Source organism: Urocampus carinirostris, chromosome 20 (assembly GCF_059441175.1).
Source record: "Urocampus carinirostris isolate Australia breed hairy pipefish chromosome 20, RoL_Ucar_1.0, whole genome shotgun sequence".
NCBI classification, from domain to species: domain Eukaryota; kingdom Metazoa; phylum Chordata; class Actinopteri; order Syngnathiformes; family Syngnathidae; genus Urocampus; species Urocampus carinirostris.
This window is the reverse complement of record NC_142368.1, coordinates 6,455,353-6,473,460: the sequence shown is the minus strand read 5'-3', so window position 1 is coordinate 6,473,460 and position 18,108 is coordinate 6,455,353. Positions and strand designations below refer to the sequence as shown.

Below are 18,108 nucleotides of genomic sequence, written 5' to 3'. Positions count from 1 at the left end.
TAAGTAGTCGTAGTACAGATAGGTCAAAAATAGATATACCTATACACAAATATAATATTATGCTTTGAATCCAGTTTGTAAATATCCCAAAGGATACATCTGAAGCAGTATGTTGCAGGGTATCCGTAGGGAAAATAAAAATCATGTATCCCATGACTTGCACTTATCAGTATCATTGAGTACTGCATATCTTGTATATTTACACTATATGCGTGTGTATAGAAATGAACCCCCACGCAAAAAAGCCAAAGTCTTGAGATAAGTAAAGAAAGAGCGGAGGATGATTAATTCCCCGGCCTAGAGATAAGAGAATCCTCACTCCAGATGAATGAACAGACGCAAATTGTGCCTCGGCTCGTGTCTTGACTCCGGTGAGTCTTGCGCGCATGCCAGCGGAGCTTTTGGAGGTGTTTGCAGGTTTGTGCTGGGCGGCGTGCGCACGTGTGACAAAAGGAATCTTGCCGGTAGCCTGCGATGCCCCTCGTCGATTACGCTCGCTGCCTGTGTGTGTGCGCGTTTTCTAACCGCGTGTTGTAGTGTTGCATGAGGCCGTGATTGATGGTGTGTGTTAAAGGGAGCTTGAGTCACAGTCACGGCTGAGAGACTTCTCATTGTGCTGAGAGCAGCACTATTGCATGCACGTGCACACGGTCTGCACTCGCACTGCAGCCTAAACTAAATGATACATTTTAGCATATCTTTTGAATGTACGAACGCATTTTTAATGATAGAATTTGCGGATTGGTGGCTTGTATGGGAGCCGACACTCACCCTGTTTTAGCGGTAAGCACCACAGTGGCCTATACCAATATTACCTATCACGATAATAACCATGCAGTTGTAAGTAATGGCAAATGCTAAACGGTCTGCATTTATATAGCGCTTTTAAGTCAATAAAGACCTCCCAAAGCGCTATACAATGTGCTTCACACTTACCCATTCACACACACACACATTTACACACCAATAGGGAGTCAGCCATGCAAGGCACCTACCTGCTTATTGGGGACATTAGGGATTCAGTGTCTTGCCCAAGGACACTCCGACATACAACATGGAGGAGCCGGGAATCGAACCTGTGACCCCAAGACGAGCGCTCTACCTCTTGAGCTAATGCCGCCCGTAATGACAAATATTTTGTTGGTATTGGAAGCCATTTATGAAAACAAGTCATATTTTGAGGAAATGCAAAAAAATGAAATGACATGCTAGTGACGTCATTATCGAAGACTGTGATTTGATTATCTGTATCACTTTGGAAAAGTGGTATCGAGTAATCCATAAATGTATTGAAGTCAAGTAATACAAATACAATAATAATAATCACAATTATTTTCATACACAGATGTAAAGAGACATGGTAGAAAAAATATGTGTAAGTAGTCATCGGTATCAATGGCTTCCTATGATTTAAGTATCGGTATTGATGTGGAAAAATGTGGTATCAAACATCCCTAATAATGTGTTTAAGATTCTAAATCCAAACATCTAGGTTAAGTAATACACAAAAACAGACACACCCACACCTGGAATTTAAAGGTGGGGTACATAGTTTAAGGTGTCCTTAAAAAGTTGAGAGTTGAAAAATCCACAGACTTCATCAACCCAACCCTTTTGTATTACCCAATCAAAATGTGTTGGATTATCCAATCAAGCCAAGATATTTAAAATCAACAGTTGTGTCAAATAAATAATAATGAAAGAAGCCATCAATAATTGTAGATGATTCAAATTAATTTATTTAAATTTATCCACCCATCCATCCATTCTCTGCACCGCTTATCCTCAGTAGGGTCACGGGGTGCTTGAGCCCATCCCAGCTATCTTCGGGCAGTGGGCAGGGGACACCCTGAACTGGTTGCCAGCCAGTCGCAGGGTACACAGGGACAGACAATTCGCTCGCTCATTCACACCTAGGGACAATTTGGACCGGCCAAACAACCTAACATGCATGTTTTGGGGATGTGGGAAGAAATCGGAGTGCCCGGAGGGAAACTCACGCAAGCACAGGGAGAGCATGCAAACTCCACACAGGAAGTTCGATCTCATGACCTCAGAGCTGTGTCGCACACGGGCTAACAACTGCGCCGCCGTGCTGCCCTTATTTGAATTTATTCAAATTTAATTGGGGTATTTACTTAAACCCCAAAATAACTACCGTATATTCTGGACTATAAATCTCTCTGGAGTACAAGTCACATCAGCCAAAACCTGCATATTTAAGAAGGAAAAACATGGATAAGTCGCACTCGGAATATAAGGCACATTTTGGGGTGGAATTTATTTGAAAAGATCCAACAACAAAAACATACGTAATATCTTGAAAGGCAATTTAAAATTAAAACAAAATAAAGAACAGGCTGAATAAGTGTACAGTACAAGAACATTACATGATTGACATGCCTGGTGATGTCAGTAACAACCTAACATGTTGAGAGCTATTACTCTAGCATAAAGAACATGCTTGCCAAAATATCATCTTCACCCCTAATCACTAAAATCCAATCAAATATCCATCCTGTGTGTCACTTTTACCGGTAAACAACTCCCAGGAGGTCCTGGAAGTAAACAATACGCCGGCTTCCTCTTTCCGCTTTTATGTGATGGTGAAAGTTGAAATTATCAACACAGTCCTAGAGCGCCCTCTTACGGTTTAGTGTGAAAAATGACATGTGAAGTGATATATAAGTATGAGAAATAAATGCAACCTATGGTCAGTAAATACGGTAAATGTAAAAGACCCAAAACAAAAAGTCAGTTTAATTACACCTAATCCCCTTGGGTTATTTACCTTTATCTTTATTTATTGTACATAAATCAATAAATTGGGTCAATTGGGTTACATACTAAACAACTAAAACCATGTGATTGTTTTTTACGTGACAACATTTTGGAGTTGGTTCGAATCTATCATCTATCCATCCATCCTGGTCATATCCCTCAAGAGGGGTGACCGACAGCAAGAAAACACATACAAAAAGGAAAAAAAATAAAAGATTGAAAAAGGAGCAAAAAAACACACACAATTTTTTTGGACCATGGCCAACCCAAATGCCCAAACACCTTAAGCACCTCACCTTAGCAACCAAGTCGGTCATGCTTCGTCCCACCAGATGAAATGGGATACAAGAAAGCGGCCATGTCACTCGGGTCAGGGTGACACGATACACTCTTCTGTTCAACAGCAGGGCCCGACTGCATTCACTGGTTTACCCTTGCCGCATCATACAGGTGCCCTGCCCATCCCTTAGAACGCGTCTAAACATCCCACTATCCTTTTACAACACCTCTCCACTCATTCCCATCACCAACAAGAGCTCCAGCTTCCACTATATTTAGACCTCTTTCCTGCAGCGCACTCATAACACCACCCATCCAAGTCAATCGCGGCCTTCCTCTTGGTCTCCTTCCATTTACTTCTGCTCAAATGGAATAAAGAATCTTTCCATGATTTCAAAATGCAGGAAGTACCTAATATTGGCACTAAAATGGATTCATTCAATATGTAAATGAGTGAACAATCAATCCTACGCACCTTCCGAAACACAAAAGGCTCCTCATTGTAGGCGGGGTTAAGCCCGTTGTTCATCACCATGCGTGTGCGGAACTCTTTCCGGATTGTGTCTGTGGGCAGACCGTACATGTCCACCTCCACGTAGGTGCCGATCTTCTTATCGGACAGGAACTGGCCCGAGAACACCTGCGGGAGGACTAAACCTTGTACCTAATGCTTTGACCAGCACATGAATGTTCGATCGGACCTGCACGCTGCACGTAGCGGCGATGACGCCGTCCACCGGCGTCTCGGAGAAGGGATCGAACATCCGGTCGGACCGCCTCATGAAGTCAGGCTTCAGGAGGTACCTGATGTGCACCGTCACAGGGAAAATAAAAAAAAAGTATGTTCTACTCTTACATGTTTTGTAATGAACCCTGAGGGGTTCCCATTACACCGTATTACATTCATATTGCATTCCCGGGAGAGAAGCCAGAGTCCTCAGGGAGGACGAGACGGATGACTTCTCCGAAAACCACTTACAGGCCCCCGGGAAAGTAAGGCGGCGGCGACAGTCGCCGATGGCAACCGTTAATGAGATGTGACAAGCTTTAAGTGATGAGTGAGGGAGGAGATGCTCTCACCCGCACGATCCGTTGTACTCAAACTTGCCCTGGTTCAGCTGCATGGACAGATCTGGGAGGAGGACGAGGAAGAGGCGAGAAGACACAGAAAAAAATTGAATAAATCAAAAGCGTTGCTAAAGCTGGGAAGACGCTCGCCCTTCGGCCTTGCACATGGCCAACTGCAGGAGGCGCCATATGTCGGGCGGCCTTTTGGCCTCGGGGGCAGCAGCTGCTTACAACAGGCTTGCCCCTGCCGTCTGAACCGTTCTAAAAAATAATCTTACTACCTATCTTTATCCTCAACATTGCAATCTGCACTAGAATAACCCTCCTAAATCATTTTCTTGATGTTTAAATAAAAAGAAACAAACCTTTAATTCACAGATAGCAATTTACTGTAATGGCAAATAAGGACGCATGCAGATACTAGGTATCACATCGGTGGCTTATTTGAAAGCAGTGGTACTCGAAACAGTGGTCGATACTATTATCGACTGCCCTCTAGTGGACATTTGCAAACGTGCAATCCTTACAATTTAAAGGAAATATATTAAGTTGGGTTCTAAAAACAGTCATTTTTGGGGGGTGGAGGGAATGTAATGTACTCCTAGTGTCTGGTATTGATGACAACATCTTGAGTTGCAAAATGATCATGTTATGTCGGCGTAATGAGGGTTTTTGATCCTTTTAGTACTTAAGTCATGTTCTGTGCACACCAAAAACAGGACAATTCTGAAAGGTTTATATATATACATATATATATAAACCTATATATATATATATATATATATATATATACATATATATATAAACCTATATATATATATATACATATATATATAAACCTATATATATATATATATATATATATATATATATATATATAAACCACTGAGTACATACAGTCAGACACAAAATTGAAATATTTTTTTTAAGAAAAGTAAAATTTAAAAAAAAAAAAAAACTGAAATATAACCCTATAACCCAATAATTACAGTGGTCCCCTTATACATCACAAGGGTTAGGTTCCAAAATGAATCAGTGCTTGACAAAATCCGTTAAGTGGTAACTTTTTTTTAACAATTATTTTACAAATGAAAACCCTAAAATGCATTGAAGTCCAACTACAAAATCTTTTCACAGGCCAAATCCTTTTAATAAAATAAAAGTAATGAATAGTGTAAACCTTTATTTATGACCACCAACTACTTCTTCGAGACCGTTTAGCCAATCAGAATGCAGAACCCAACGCAAATTTTTGAATTAGCAAAATTTTGAAAAACATACCACGTTATGGTCTTGAATCAGTTTCTCTCTAATGTATAGTGCCATTATTAACCCCTTAATGTTCCTGTAGAATTTACCTAATATCCCGATCCAAGACATACCCAGGGATATTGAATTATTTTCTTAACCGTTTGAAGAATGTGGACGGTTTTGGTTTCTTTTTAAAGGTAAGACTCAGAAATGTTATCCTAAACTGAAATATTCACTGCAATTGCTACGAACATTGAGTAATCTGAGTTGGAACACACAGAAATAGGTTTTTATTCTCTCCTGAATTTTTTTCTCCAATCAAATGCCTGCAGATGAGTGTAGCATGGACATTTTAGCTGTAAAACAGGTGAGACAATAGCTTGAAGCCTTACCTAGTACCTTGTCAAATTCGATCACAATCTGAAAAACTAAACATTGTAGTTTACACATTTTTTTAATGGTGGGTCTAGGCGTTTCCAAAAGTGGCCATTTGGAGACGACCAGTTGACAGCACTAAAAGTTTTGCAACTGTGTAATTACTATGTACTTTGACAAATTCTTTTAGACAATTTGTTTGTAAATGTTTGACTTCTCTTTCAAGAAGTCAATCAATGATTGTGGACACTTGCCTTAATATTGCTGCGTAAAAATGAATCACGAGTTGCGTAGCCAACTTTGATTCAAGGGTTCTAGGTTTGAAAACGGTGAATATCTGCCTATCGTTCTGTTCTAAACTTTATTGGCTAAGCAATATGTCAATCGTCTTTTAAATCGTTTACTACTGGCTGAAGATATTCTGAGCTTAATCAAACAACCCCTTATTGGCTAATGCATCCTTTGGATTGTGAAAGAAGCCGCTTTTGGCCGAAATTGGTGTCAATCGAAAAATCAGTGGCTAACAGCCATATCAAAAATAATTCTTCAAGTCTGTTTAATCGTAAATGACAATCATGAGGCGAAACGAACAGATAACAGCATGGAACGACCAACGATGCAGAAATGCTTATAAGCAGGATTATTTTTATCTGTTGGCATTATTGTGTGTTTTGGAGTAAATACTTTCCACAGTTGGAATTACTGGACGGGTCCTGGATGGAATAACTCCATGTATATAAACTCACCAGCTGACTTCCCAGGGGCTTTATAAGTGAGCTATCACAGCTTTATAGTTTTCGGGTATCTTGTTTCAGACTGATCATGATGTTTCTGGGATGAGTACATATTAAAATGATCAGGAATCCCACGAGTTTAAGCTTTCCAAGGATATGTGGCAAGACCCATTTCGCTGGAGTTAAGGGGTTAATCGTTTTACATCTTAAAAGTACACAAATTAAAAAAAAATCGTTCTACTGAGCTCTGCAATGCACACACACATTGCGGCATTTTAAGACTCTTTGAGACATTTCGCCAAATCCTGCGTCTTTCATTAATGGCGGAGAACGCTTTTATATTTAGAATGTGGTTGTGCATGCGTGTGAGGTCGACCCACGCGTCACCTGGGGTCTGGAAGTTGAGCGAGACCATCTGGCAGCCGGCGTTCCAGAAGATCTGAGGCATGTAATTACTGGAGTCCACTCGGCCCCCTTTGGGGTAGATACGGCTCATCTGACGCTTGTTGTAGCTGAGTTCGGGCTCAGGAACATTCCGGCAAAGACGGAGTGCGTGCGTGCGCGTGTGATGTGTGTTCATCGTGTGCACTGCAGGGCTTTTTTTAGTGCTAACAGCTTAGGTCAAGCAGTCCCTTTGGAGAAGGAGAGTGTGTGTGCTTGCGTGTGCGGCCAAGCAATGCGGGTCAGGGCACAAATCGCACCCCCAAAAAAATGTAGTGCTATGTTATACCATCTATGTATGACTGGAGAGATAGTTTCAAAACAAGAGCTGAAAGGATACTTGACAAATTCAATGGCGTTGGTCTTCAGATAGCCGAGGCCCACCGACTCGTTGAAAGACGACATGTTGTGGTGGATGTTTTTCTCTAAAGGGCCAAAAATAAAAACAAGGTCAGGCGTCCTTAAAATAAACAATATTTGAAATCGACCAGGAAAACAATAGTAGCACCAACTCAGTATTTCTGTTTTTTTTTTTTGTATTATTTGTTTATTTGGGTTTTGTGCTGTGTTAAAAAAAAAGACCACAAACTTACCGACAAAATAAATATCCGTATAAGCTGAATTTCAGATATTTTTCTTAGGTTCTTTTTTCCATATTTCTACTTGCTTTTATTGTAAAATAATCTTTCTGATGAGCGCAAATATCTGTTTGCAGTGTGCACTCCTGAATTTGACCAGACAGGCAATGGTGATAAACTACACTGATGGGGAAAAACATCTAGGTCCAATTGCAGATAATTTAGTAATATTCTTATTGTATTTTTTTATTATCTTTTAAGTAAAATAATCCTTAGTGCAGCCCCAGGTTGCAGAGGTCCAAGGATCAAGTCAAGCTATTGTAGGCTCCCCGTGTGGAGTTTGCATGTGCTCCCCTTGCCTGCGTGGGTTTCCTCCAGGCACTCCGGTTTTCGCTCGCATTCCAAAAACATGCATGTAAATTGGCCAGTCCAAATTGTCCCTAGGTGTGAATGAGCGAGCGAATTGTATGTCCCTGTGTGCCCTGCGACTGGCTGGCAACCTGTTCAGGCTGTCCCCTGCCCACAGATAGCTGGGATGGGCTCCAGCTGAGCCCCCCCCACCCTACTGAGGATAAGCGGTGCAGAAAATGTATGGAAGTATGATAAAGATATGTATTGAGGCAGTGAAAAAGCAAAACATATACATATAAGAGAATATTTATGATCATACTTGAGATATTCATAAAAAAGTATATAAATGAACAAAAAAAAAATCTGTCGCCTTGAGGAGACATGATCATTATCTTATAGGGTCCTCTGTATTGTGACTTGGAATTTCTTCTAGTAAATTTTTTTACGAATTGACTGCACCTTTAATTCAATCACAAACAGAAATAACAATAATAAAATCAAACAAAATCAAACAAATGTGTCGAAAGACAATAGCGAGCTCACCCTCGGCCACGTCAAAACTCTGGAACTTGACAGGCTGCGCGTAATTGACCATGGCGGAGAGGTACGGGTGGATGTTTGTGGTGGCGCCCACGTAGGTGTACTGCGCGATAAGAGCCTCCTCCAAATCCTCGGAGCCTTCCCCGCCCTGATTGAAACAAGGGGAGACGATCAGCCCGGCGTCTCATTGGGCGGCGTCACTCACGAACCTTCTTGTTGTTGTCCGGGTCGGAAGCCTCAGAGACATCGGTCACGTCAGCAGCTTCCGTGGCCTCAGACATCTCCGTCGTCTCGTCTTCAGGCACCTGCTTCCCAAGGTGAAGGGGAAGTAAAACCAAGGTGGGTGTGGCCTAACCAAAGTGGGTCCATCTCACCTTTTTGATACTGTTGCTGCGCTCTTCCACTTTCTTTTTCACAGCATTAGGTCGAGTGTCACTGTTGGGCTCTTTGTCGCTGGCCACCTCAGACAGGTTGCTTGGTGCCTCTGAGGTTGTGTCCTTATCTTCCGGCTCTTTTTCTCCTGCGGTTATATTTTGGGTCACAAATTTACCCTATATCCTTAATCATTTGGGCGGGCAAACGTCTCACCAATCTCCGCGTCGTCCTCGTTCTCCTCTCCCATGATGATAGCAGTAGTGTTGGTCTCTCCCGCCTCCATGTGCTTCTTGAAGGCCTCCAGTTGTTCTGTATTAGGAATTCATCATTTTATGTTGAGACACTGATCATGTTAAAAGTGCTGTACACAATTTGAAACTATTGTACTCGATGAAGCCATCGTTTGACTTGTGTCATCATTGCAGCCTCTGCAGGGTTCCTACAGCTTAAGGCAAGTTAAATTCAAGACATTTTAAGACTTTCTAATGCCTTCGAAGTCAAATTTAAGACCAAGTTGACAAAAAAACACAATTGAAACAAACAAAACGAAAAAAACTCAAATATTTCTTGCACATACTACGTCGTGCCGCAAACACATTAGCTGTCGCAGCTTATAGCCATGGCGAAAAAAGGTCGTCAGAAAGCCACTTCTCAATAAATGTACACTTTCCTATGGTCCAAAGTAAACATCTCTGTCCGAAGTTGCTATGTGTATTGTGGGTAGACCTAGGACATGTGTCTTCTCTAAAAAGCCCGACTGAAACCAAATCACCGTTTTGATAGTTCCGTTATTGTTGCCACGCGATGTTGCAACAAAAGAAAATGAAGTGAGTTATTAAAAAAAGACAAATGATAAATGTTACCGAGTCTTTTTAGTTCAAACAAAACGACATCTTATTGATGTGTTCATTTTCAATACTCTTAAAAATTGGATTTATTACTTTATAATGCCAATTAAGGCCTTATATTTAGAATAAAAAAATAAATGCCTTTAAAGACTTTTCAAGAATCCACGGTAACTATGCTCTTTCAAGCACCTTATGTTACGCTTGCAAGTACGTGCATATCTTAGACACGCTCAAATCAACTCTTCTTTAATTTTTACTTTTACTATTTGCATGCTACACTAACAAAAAAAAATGCAATGACGAGCATTAAGTCACACTGTGAACTCACCCCCCTGTCTTCCTACCTAATGTGTTCCGCATCCCAGACAGCTTTGCTAAAATAAGATGAAAAGTTTTGAGATGGTTTGTACATATGGAAAGATTGAATGTAAGTCATTTGGCGAAGAGTATGTAGTGCAAAGGTGGTGGGAAATAGAATGAGAGGAAGGCCCAAATATGGTTGGATGGGTGGGGTAAAATGTGCTCTGGATGTGAGGTAGGTTAATTTAATAGATGTAAGAGTGTGTGTACTAGTTGTACATGTGAATGGCAGGATAGTTAACAATGACTGATGTTGACGCATAAGATGCCGAAGGGGTAAACCAGTGTATGCTTTCTTGCCTCTCAGCTGACGAAAGATTGCATTGCATTGCATAGCAACTCACCCCTTGTGCTGTGGGCTTAATGTTTGGTGTCAGGTTGGGATGTACGAAGGGGAATGAATGTTTGGTGACTGTGAGTCTGTTCCTGACTCTAGCCACTTCCCACTAGGGGGATATGGCTTCGGTATATTGATAGATAAGGCGATGGAACCCTTTTTAAATACATTTTGAACTCATTTGGGCAACTTTAACACATACTTAATAGAGAAAAACATTTTGAAGGACATTTCTTTATTTATATCACAGATACTAATTATTTGGTCTGCAGGCTACCAAGAGGTCTTTTTTGGGGGTACCTGGCACACGTGGACACTACATTGATGACACCTGCTCTAAATGAACAATGAGTCCGCTTACTCTGCTCCACTTCCGGTTTCAAGCGCTTGTTCTTGATGAGGATTTTTCGTTTGAGGTCGTTCGGCGAGGGCAAGGGGCGACCTGATTCGATCTGCGAAAGGGAACGACCGACGGGCGAAATCAAATCAAGTGGACCGAATGGTGTCAAGAGAAGGAAATTACCGGAAAGTTTTCCATGGGCTGCTTCTGAAGGAAGTCGCCGAAGATCTCCTCGCAATACTTGGCCATTTTGTACTGTTGTGGTTTACTGGACACACAAGAAGAATTAGGATTTATAGCTAATCAAGTATTTACAAAAAAACTTTGTATAATCATATCAGGACCTGCAGTGGTTCTCAAAGGACAAAATAACAGGATACTCGGAGGTGACAAAGGCCGTATCCTTGATGGCCTGGATGACATCCTGTGTGGAGTGAAGCAAACGTAATGACACGCTTGTTCCGCAAGAGGGCACCCATACGCCGTGTAAGAGTGAATTACCTTGAAGAGGATATCTGTGCACATGGCTTTGCCGTGAGTGATGATGGGCTCTTGGTCCTCTCCTTTACCATCCCAACAATCCAGCTCGACGCATCTGACACACAAACCATACTATTTACACCAGCAGACAGAGCCTTAATTACGGATCCAAGGGTCTTTATGACTACCTGCATCCCGAAAGGAGGGCCTGGCGATACATCTCCACAGACGACTTGCCACCAAACTGGCGCCCAGTTAGGTAGGAATTGTGCGACGAGCTGATGAAGTAGTGGGCCAGCGGCTGGTCCATGTCCTGGTAGAGCTCCAGCCGGTCCAGGAACACTGGCGCATTTTCGTCTGACATGAGGTAGCGGCAGAAACCGTCGCTGGACATTTGACCTGGAGGTCGAAAATATTAGTTGTTGATTTATTTTATTTTTTTTGTCAATGATGTCATAAAACTTTAATAGAGTACAATTAAAAATGATTATAGACTAACAGAAAAACTGCATTTATTAATTAGAATACAAAAAATACAGTTATAATATAGCAAACAAAAACTTAATTAATTAAACTCAAATTTATGTGTTTTTGTCATTTTGAGAATCTGATTCAGTCATAATTCAGAGTACATACAAACCTAAAATTTAAAGTGTATAACTGTAGAATTTGGGTACACATTCAAAATTACAATCCAATTGTTAGTCAGCTTATAAGAATAAAACATGTTCATTCTTTGTGTGAATAAAATTGGTCATTAAATGTTTTTGAAATACACAGTATTAAACATTCTAAATAAATGTCACATTTCAAAAGAGATTAAAATAGTTCTATATCTTATAAAGATGTGGGCAAATATATGAATGGATATTAAATATGTTGTGTAATATTTTATTCCACAAGAAAATCATAATCGAATGCAGGTTAAACAAATACTTTTAAGAACAAGAAATTTAAGATTGACCATTAATGGCAATTAGTGTAATCACATAACATTCATTATAATAGTCCGGTCATCATAACTAAACATGCTTATATTTTTGTATAAAAGAAAATATTTATTTATATATTTTTGAAGGTACAGTATTAAAACAATATTACATATCAAAACAGAATAATATATTCCATTATTTCATAATAACACATTCAAATATATAAATTTATATTAAATATGCAATTCAAAGGTGATGTCCGCAACTTAAAAATATTATTTTATAAAATATATAAAAGCAATTTGAACTTGGATGAACATTGATACTTAATAGAAATATTTAATTTTACAATTTTTAAGGACCCCTCTAACTACGCAGCCCACCTTTAAATTTAGTGTAATACTTAATTCTAACAGAAAATCGTAATTAACAATTAAATTAAAAAAAAAATTACAAAATATAAAATTAACCATTGATGTAAAAACGTATGCTAATTCAGCATATAAGAATTTATGGATAATTTTTCAATGTTGCTTATATTTAGCTATGCAATGATGTGAATTATAATTTATCAGATTTAGCAGCAAAAATACATTCGAGGATTTTAGGCGCTACATATAACAGGAACATATATCTAAAAAATATGTATTTTTGGTAGATGATCATGTCTAAAATGTGGCTCCACTGGACAGTGACTGGGTGCATTTTAACCTGTTGACTGACAGATGGCAGCAGAGGCCTGCACTACGATTTCTTCCAGTTTTCCATCTCACCTTTCTTCTTCAACTCTTCGTCCCGTTCGTACTTTTCTATGATCTGCGTGGCTCTCTTCGGGTCGTAGAACGGGAAGAGGATCTCGTTGAGCCGGGGATCCCGCTGGTTCTGGGGAAGGGGGCCGGTGTCAAAACGACAGGTGACCGACATACTCCCGACATCTCTCCACAAAAACCAAACTGACAAGCGGCAGGTGAGGGCACACACCAGACAGGGGGAACGATAATGATGAGGATTCAAACACTACACCAAATCACAACGAGGTGCTCTCTCTCTCGCGTCTTGTGCATCGCGGTGGCCACAGACACACAAAACAGCCAGCAGGAAGCGACAGGACGGGAACTTTTACCCTCCCGTTGCCATGGCAACCTCATCAGACACTGGCTAGGCCAAGGCGGGAGGAGGATGAGAAAACGAGAGATGGCATGCAGAGGTGGCGTCGAAGGAAGTTGCCCTTGGAAGTGAAATAGTCTCCTTAATGGAGTCCTATTGGAGATAATGAGAAGGGGGGAGGCGGAGGCAAGGCAAATGCACACTCATGCACACACATAGAGAGCAAAAAAATTGACGAATAATAAAGAGCTTACTTCATTGAGAAAGCTGACTAACTGGTCTACTGTTAAATAATCACTTTTGCTCCCATTGCTGCAAAGGAATTGATTAGAAAAAGAGAAAACAAAATGGTTAGGCCCGTGGAAACAAGTCAGTCAGTCGTTCGCGCAGCAGGCAGTCGCTTCACGTTATTAGAAACGACAAGCCCTCCTTTTGTCTTTCGCTGGGGGGGGGGGGGCTAATGGATCCCGGAGCAAATGTCGTTAGGTAGGAGATCGTTAATGCCAGCGAACTGGAGAAGCGGGTTAGCGGCTCTCGAGTTAGTGCAGCAGGCGCAGCAAGGATGTTTGTTGCCGTTTTTTTGCGGCAGGGTGCAAGGGTAGGGAGGAGACCCTTAATATTGGTAGGCGGAGCTAACTTCAATTGATTACAATGCATCTTTTCTGTTTAAGTTTGTTGCCAAGGTTTGAAAACAAAACTACAGATGTGAAAGGTCAAAAAAGATCACTTTGACTTACTATATGCTAGCACACAATGCAAAACATGATAGTCAGATTAACTAAGACAACATTAATATAGCGGGAACTTGCGTTATTTGCCCCCAGAGGGAGCAGCACAACAGTATCTACATTACGCATCTTGCTGTGAAAAGTCCAGTTAAAAAATATTGATTCAAGTTTAAAGGGACACTGTGTAATACTGTGCAGTGTGGGGGTTAGCATACGGCTCTTTGGTGCTGCCTAATGGCTCCCTGACGCATTTTCAAAAACGTTTGATAATGGAAAATCATATGGTTTCTGTATGTGGACAAACATGACACAAAAACGTTCTTAACCCCTTTCTGACAAATATATATGATACGAACATGTTTATATAAACCTCATAATTTTTGGGGGGGCTCTAAACATAATAATAATAATAATAATTTCCTTTGTATTGTCATTCTTTGTAACAATGTACACAGAACGAAATGTCGATACACCTGACCCGTTGTAGCGAGCCGATGCAGCCGCAGCCAATGTTTATTATTTTAGGATCACTGGTTCTTTCAACACATTGGGTTGGTGTATTGCAATGGAAAACGAGTGCTACTTAGCCCAAAGAAGAATACAAAGATTCAAAGTGACCAAACCGGGGCATTTTCATCTCTTTTTTTGCCCAGTCCTGCACAAGGTTTTCGGTTTTTGTGGGCACCCTCAGCAACAAGATGGTGGAAAATCATGATCCAAAAAAAACGCATGTTTTTATGCTAGTTACTTTCATTTCTTCATCACTACTAGGCAGTTTTATTATTGATTACACATGTAAATATCACTTCACTGTGTAACAGAATGTCTGAAAAGGAGACAAAGAAATTAATTAAATCCCATGCCTTTTCTTATAAATACAAAACTTTCCTGCCGCTTTTGTTGGATTGATATTTCCAGCAGGTGCAAAAAAGATGTACAGCTCACAGGCGACTCATAAACAACGAATAATAGTGTAAAAATTAACATTTTTTCAGTAGGAGGCTTAAAAGAATACACAATGTCCCTTTAAAGTAAAATTATTTAATATTCCTTTTTTATCACATCAAGTCAATATGGTCATTATTATTTTTTTTCTTTTAGAAAAACAAGTTCAAAATATATTAAAATGTTTTTTTACTTAATTATAGCTGATGACATAAAATGTTGCTGCTAAAAATTAATGAAATCAATGTAGCTTTTATGTTTGATTGTATCAATCGACATTGCGAGTACAAATATCTTGAAATAACACAGGGATCGGCTCGATATAGATACTTAGTATTGGTGCTAGCACATCTTTAGTTGTAGAATTAATAAGGGTCCACCAAATTACAAGGAACGTTTTGCGTTCCGTTTTAAAGGCAAAATCTTAACAAAGACTGATTCTCACATTTTTTTGAAGAGGTCCTCCAGGTCCGTGCGAGGGCATATTTTCTGCGTGAGCGCGTAGAAAATGTCGAACGTGAACACGGAGTTTTCGATTTCATCGTTCTGTGGGACGAATAGAAAAAGAATCATTATTGATTCTCACTTCAGTTAGAGGATATCGGATGTGGGGGGTCTACCTTGCCGCTGGGAAGTCCCAAATCCTTCAGCGCTTGGAAAATGCCCTTTTCAGTCTTGCCTGATGCAAACGTCCGAGTGATCCTTTTACGGGTGGGGAGAAGCGTTAGAGGCATAGAAATAAATTTGAACCTCAGAGACAATGGCTTCTTTACCCTCTGACGGGGATCTTCCCGTTAACATTGGTCAGGCCGCACATTCTCATCCAGCTGGGATAAAAACACACTGATTAAACGGGGACCAGCTTCCTACTCCTGCCGGTCGCCCATGCCGACAGCACTCACTGCTTCTTTAGGCAAGTCATCGGACACACGTTGTTAGCCTTGAAGTTGTGAATCACCGACCTCAGTCCCTCCGTCCATTTCTGGGCACACAAATTTGGAAGAAAGACATTGTGTATGCAGCTTTGTTGTGCATGACTGACGTCGAGATGAAGCAATTAGGTGAGATAAGCTGCGAGGTGTGTGTGCGCGTTGTTGAATAAATAACATGGGTCACCCCACGGCGGCAAACACAACAGAGTATAAATAAACACCCCGATAAAACAACAACTGGGTCTCCTTTAAAGCTTAGTAAAGACAACCATTGAAATGTTCCGTATCAACCTAAGGACATTTTCTAAATTTTAAGGTATTTACAGACTTAAGTATTGATGTAGCTATAATCAAATCTTCCCATATTTTTTTCTTATTTTGAGTTTAAGTGTAATAACGCAGCAAACAGTGTAGAGTGGTCCCAAAAAACAAACAAAAACAAAAAAACAAGCTTAAAGACAACTTTTTAATACTAGAGTGGAATGTGACATCAAAAACTACACCACAGTGAGAAAAATCGTAAATGCTGACAAATGGATCAAACAATGTTTTAATTTTTTCATACCAAAACAAAAGAAAAATAAATGAATGGTTATAGCATATGAATAACCTATATTTTATGTTTTATGTCCCTTCTCAAGGTTTATTCATTTTACTCATGTTAAGGTATTTGAGTTTTTCCTTGCCCCCATGGAGGTTTTAAATCAGGGGATGGTGTCATGATACTCTGTGGTTTGCAATAATCTGTGGTCCGTGCAGCCCTTTGATACTGTTTGTGATTAAGGGCGTCACAAATAAACATGAGCGTTTGTTTCCTCTTCCAAATCACTCATTTCAGTTACCATTTTCCTACCGTAGTAAAAAAAATGTTTTCTTTAGAACCAACATTTGTTTTACCATGACTCAGACATTTTTTAAAGTTGTTATAATTGTAATCCACCTAAAACATTTCTCTAATGCCTGAGCTAACAAAAATACATAAATATTGGAATCCTTATTTTTATTTTAATTAGCTCTTTTATCATCTTATTTAGTTCCTTATTTATGTATTATAAACCCTGAACATTGTCTTCTTAACTAGCACATTCTGAACCTTAGATTTGTTCACTTTGCCTGAACAGAGAGTAATAACTAGTGTGTGATAAGTACATGTCTGAGCTGGGTAATAAAAGCCACCTTGAGTGAATTACAATGAAAGACAGAGTCTGTCATTGCAACAGATATTTGGCAGTACAGCTATTTTAAGTCCAATACACACACACAAACACCGGCCCACTGTTGACCGACATGACGGCGACAACTGATCGGATCTTTAAAGCTGCAAGGGGTCATCCACTGAAGGAATTTGGGGCTTTGTCCTGATCTCTCACCCTGGCTGTGTCCGGGTTCTCTGCCACCATGAACATGAAGTTGAGGTTGACCAGGTCGGCTCCGCTGCAGATGCATATGATGCAACCCTCAAGGTCTGCCTCCGTTTTGCCCGCGGACTCGAAGGATGAAAGGATCTTTGGGTCCTGAGAGGGAAAGAAGACCGTTTGTAGGTCGGATGAGAACGCTTCTTTATGCTTCTTCTTGGAGGACTCCGTAATGTGATTTGCCTTTGGCAATCTTTTGTTTTGTTTGGTGAAGGAGAAGCAGTGTTGGCAAGGACAAAAAATGAGTATTTGGATATTTTTCAACACAAAAAAAAATTGTTTTGTTTTCAGATGGATACCAATACAAATACTCAACTCTTAGTGAAAATTGATACTAATTCTACAAAACCACAGTGGAGAGCAATTTGGTATACGGCGTCATGGTTATACTGGGAGCACGGCAACGGAAAGGGTAAGCATACAGAGAGTAATCAACACAGCCCAAAAGATCCTTGGTTGCGCTCTGGCAAGTCTGTAGAACATTGCCAGCTTGCGATACCGCAGCCGAGCCGTCAACATTATAAGGGACTCTCATTTACCTTGGCCACCACCTGTTTGACCTAGGCGCTACAGGTCCCTTAAAGGATGGACTAATAGACTCAGAGACAGTTCTTTCCCAGGGCCCTAAACACGTCAGCAAAATGGTGAAAATATATATCTTGCGACTTGTTTGGAAATGAAATGAAGTGAAATGATCTGCATTTATATAGCGCTTTTCAAGTCAAGACTTCCCAAAGCGCTTTACAGTGTGCTTCACATTTCCCAATAGCGGCCGTGCAGCCATGTAAGGCGCTTACCTGCTTATTGGGGGCAATAGGGGTTCAGTGTCTTACCCAAGGACACTTCTACATATAACACGGAGGAGCCGGGATTCGAAATGCGATCTCTTGATCCCATGACGAGCGCTCTAC

The 18,108-nt window shown here is 40.4% G+C and overlaps 1 protein-coding gene across 5 annotated transcripts in view; it reads right to left on the bottom strand.

Moving 5' to 3' along the window:
• The window catches only part of plcb4b (phospholipase C, beta 4b), an 81,271-nt gene that overhangs the window by 12,471 nt on the left and 50,692 nt on the right, over positions 1–18,108 (bottom strand). For 4 of the 5 annotated variants that reach the window (XM_088324890.1, XM_088324893.1, XM_088324891.1 and 1 more), the window contains 21 exons: positions 17,153–17,296; positions 15,753–15,832; positions 15,624–15,677; positions 15,471–15,552; positions 15,296–15,396; positions 13,432–13,489; positions 12,844–12,952; positions 11,327–11,537; positions 11,160–11,253; positions 11,003–11,082; positions 10,842–10,926; positions 10,680–10,770; positions 8,987–9,082; positions 8,773–8,918; positions 8,608–8,706; positions 8,402–8,546; positions 7,270–7,354; positions 6,876–7,000; positions 4,141–4,192; positions 3,762–3,864; positions 3,536–3,700 (listed from right to left, as the gene is read on the bottom strand). In XM_088324890.1, the coding sequence (XP_088181016.1) occupies positions 3,536–3,700; positions 3,762–3,864; positions 4,141–4,192; positions 6,876–7,000; positions 7,270–7,354; positions 8,402–8,546; positions 8,608–8,706; positions 8,773–8,918; positions 8,987–9,082; positions 10,680–10,770; positions 10,842–10,926; positions 11,003–11,082; positions 11,160–11,253; positions 11,327–11,537; positions 12,844–12,952; positions 13,432–13,489; positions 15,296–15,396; positions 15,471–15,552; positions 15,624–15,677; positions 15,753–15,832; positions 17,153–17,296 (2,205 nt within the window). The remainder of the gene's footprint in view (positions 1–3,535; positions 3,701–3,761; positions 3,865–4,140; positions 4,193–6,875; positions 7,001–7,269; positions 7,355–8,401; positions 8,547–8,607; positions 8,707–8,772; positions 8,919–8,986; positions 9,083–10,679; positions 10,771–10,841; positions 10,927–11,002; positions 11,083–11,159; positions 11,254–11,326; positions 11,538–12,843; positions 12,953–13,431; positions 13,490–15,295; positions 15,397–15,470; positions 15,553–15,623; positions 15,678–15,752; positions 15,833–17,152; positions 17,297–18,108) is intronic. The other variant, XM_088324892.1, reaches the window with a different exon arrangement.